Source organism: Carlito syrichta, unplaced genomic scaffold (genome assembly GCF_000164805.1).
Source record: "Carlito syrichta isolate Samal-C Ts95f unplaced genomic scaffold, Tarsius_syrichta-2.0.1 Scaffold106255, whole genome shotgun sequence".
Classification (NCBI taxonomy): Eukaryota; Metazoa; Chordata; class Mammalia; order Primates; family Tarsiidae; genus Carlito; species Carlito syrichta.
In genome coordinates, this window is record NW_007050351.1 from 190,512 (window position 1) to 192,852 (window position 2,341).

At 62.3% G+C, this 2,341-nt stretch overlaps 1 protein-coding gene across 1 annotated transcript in view; it reads left to right on the forward strand.

Annotated features, from left to right (window-relative positions):
* Nucleotides 1-1,379: 1,379 nt before the first annotated feature.
* FHOD1 (formin homology 2 domain containing 1) overlaps nt 1,380-2,341 on the forward strand; it is a 15,826-nt gene continuing 14,864 nt past the window's right edge. The window contains 1 exon segment of the mRNA XM_021716603.1: nt 1,380-1,707. Coding sequence (XP_021572278.1) covers nt 1,507-1,707 — 201 coding nt within the window. The 5' untranslated portion in view covers nt 1,380-1,506.

Here is a 2,341-nt window from a genome sequence, read left to right on the forward strand (position 1 = left end):
GCACGTGGGGCCCGCTCCCCCCAATCCTGGCTCTAATACCCCCAAGCCAGGTCTGGGCCCCGAGACCCTACCCCAGACGCCCGTAGTCGGGACTCTCTTCTCCTTCCCCCCTAAACCAGTCCCGGCTCCGGAAATTCCGCAGTACAGCCGTCCCCCAACATACTCCTTCGAGTCCGCTCCCCCAAACCTTCCCAAAACCGCCTCCACCGGATTGAGAGAGATGCGTCGCCACGACCCTCCTGGGGTAGCCCACCGCAGGAGGGACGAGAGTCCCCCGGGGCAAGGGCCGGACGGAAGGAGGCGGCTCGTCCACGGCCTGCGCCACCCAGCGGTGAACAGCCAGCCCCTGGTGCCGAGGCCACGGACCCCGGCGCGGTCGGGTACAGACCGCAGGGGGCAGTGTTCCGCCGCCTTGCGCAAGGCACTCTCAAGCCTGGGACCCCCTACCGGCCCCCGCCCGGACCCGAGCTGCGCACGCGCACTGAGCGCTCCCAGAAAGCCATGATGGACAACGCTGCCCCTACCTCCTAGAAACCTTGGCCCAGACTGGGCCCAGCTTATCCAGGTGGAGGAGGCTGTTGCTCTTCATCTCCCAAACCGAGGGGCACCGGTTCTCCCTTTCCCTCAAACTACAGAGTTCTCACCTTTTCCATGAAGCAGAAAGAAACCTATCGAAGCCTCAGCCAACTGATTCCCTTCACACAAGAAGAACCCAACTTTTCTCCCAAATCTGATGGGCATTCAGCGCATCTCGCCCCAAACAGAGGAGGATCGCCTCCACTTTTCATTCAAGCTGAGGGAGGCCCATTCCACTTCTCCTCGCAAAATGAGAGGAACCATGTTCTATCTGCCCCCACAAACTGACTCATTCCATTCTTTCCCAGAAAACCGAAGGGCATCAGTCCCTTTTTCCCACAACTAAAGGGAATTGATCCCACCTCTTCCTTCAAACTGGATGAAATCCATTCTCACTTCTTGCTCCAAACTGAAAGGGACCTCTCACTGCTTTCCCTAAATGAGAGAAACACATCCAGTCATCCCTCAACTGGAAGGAATTAGGGCCATCTTGTCCCTAAACTGAGGGAAACCTGGCTGGCCACTATCTAAGAAACTGCCCCACCTACCCTACCACCCCTCAAAGAGAACGCAGCCATACCAATCCCAAGCCCAAAGAAAGCCTCCCCGCCCTTTGTGCGCTCTTTAAGGCGGGGCGCAAGCTCGGGTTTTCCCGCCCTCCTAGCCAGTGAACTAACGGGATCCCCTATGGACAATCTGAGTGGCTGGTGCAAGCCCCGCCTTCGGCAGTGGCTCTGCCCCCCCCCCCCCGCGCGTATTCAGGCACTAGTCTTGGCTCCACCCCCTTCCTCAGCCCCGCCTCCGTCTGGCCCCGCCCCTCCAGCCGCGTCCGGTCCGACCCGGCCCAACAGCAGAGCTGCAGTATAGTAGGGTGGAAGCTTCAGCGGAGGCTGGTCCCGGAGGCTCGCGGTGCGAGCCGGTGGCAGAGGCATGGCGGGCGGGGAAGACCGCGGGGACGGTGATCCGGTATCAGTGGTGACCGTGAGAGTGCAGTACCTGGAAGATACCGACCCCTTCGCGTGTGCCAACTTCCCGGAGCCCCGCCGGGCCCCCACCTGCAGCCTAGACGGTGCGCTACCTCTGGGCGCACAGATACCCGCGCTGCACCGCCTACTGGGGGCGCCGCTCAAGGTGAGGAGTAGCGGAGAAAGATTGGGGCGATTGAGTGTTCAAAGTGGGCGCCATGAAAGCCGGTGGGAGGTGCTCCTCAGGAAGAGACTGGAGCTGATGCTCTCCTCCTCCAAAGTCTTGGGCTGGGGTCCCAGGGTACTCGCTGCCCCGCCCGCGGGGGAGGCCTTTCTCAAGTAGAGGGGAAACTGAAGAGGTCTCTGCCACACTAGCTACCCTTCGAAGTGAGGCCCACCTGGGGAGGTGCTCGGGGTCCACCCGCTGCCCATCTGCCAGGGTGCTTGCCCCGGTCTGGGTGACGGTAGCTGTTCAGGCTGACCCTGGAGGCGGAGCTGGGGAGGGACCAGCTTCCACCTGCTTCAGGTGAGATGGGGGCGGGACCATACGGAGGGGCGGGCCCGGGGCGGGCCACTAGAGGTGGCAAAGGCTTCCACTGGTGTCCGAAAGCTGGATTGGGTCTCGCTGGATAGTCTTGCCCCTGCAGGTGGGGGCTCGGCCTAGGAGAGATTTCACGGGGTGAGGAAGTCCCCGCGAAGCAGTCTGGTCCGGGATGCGCCGAGCTCAGGAGGCTGCACGGGTGGAAAAGCCCTTTGAGTCACCGCCCTCACCACTCTGTACACCGCCGCCCCACGCGCCT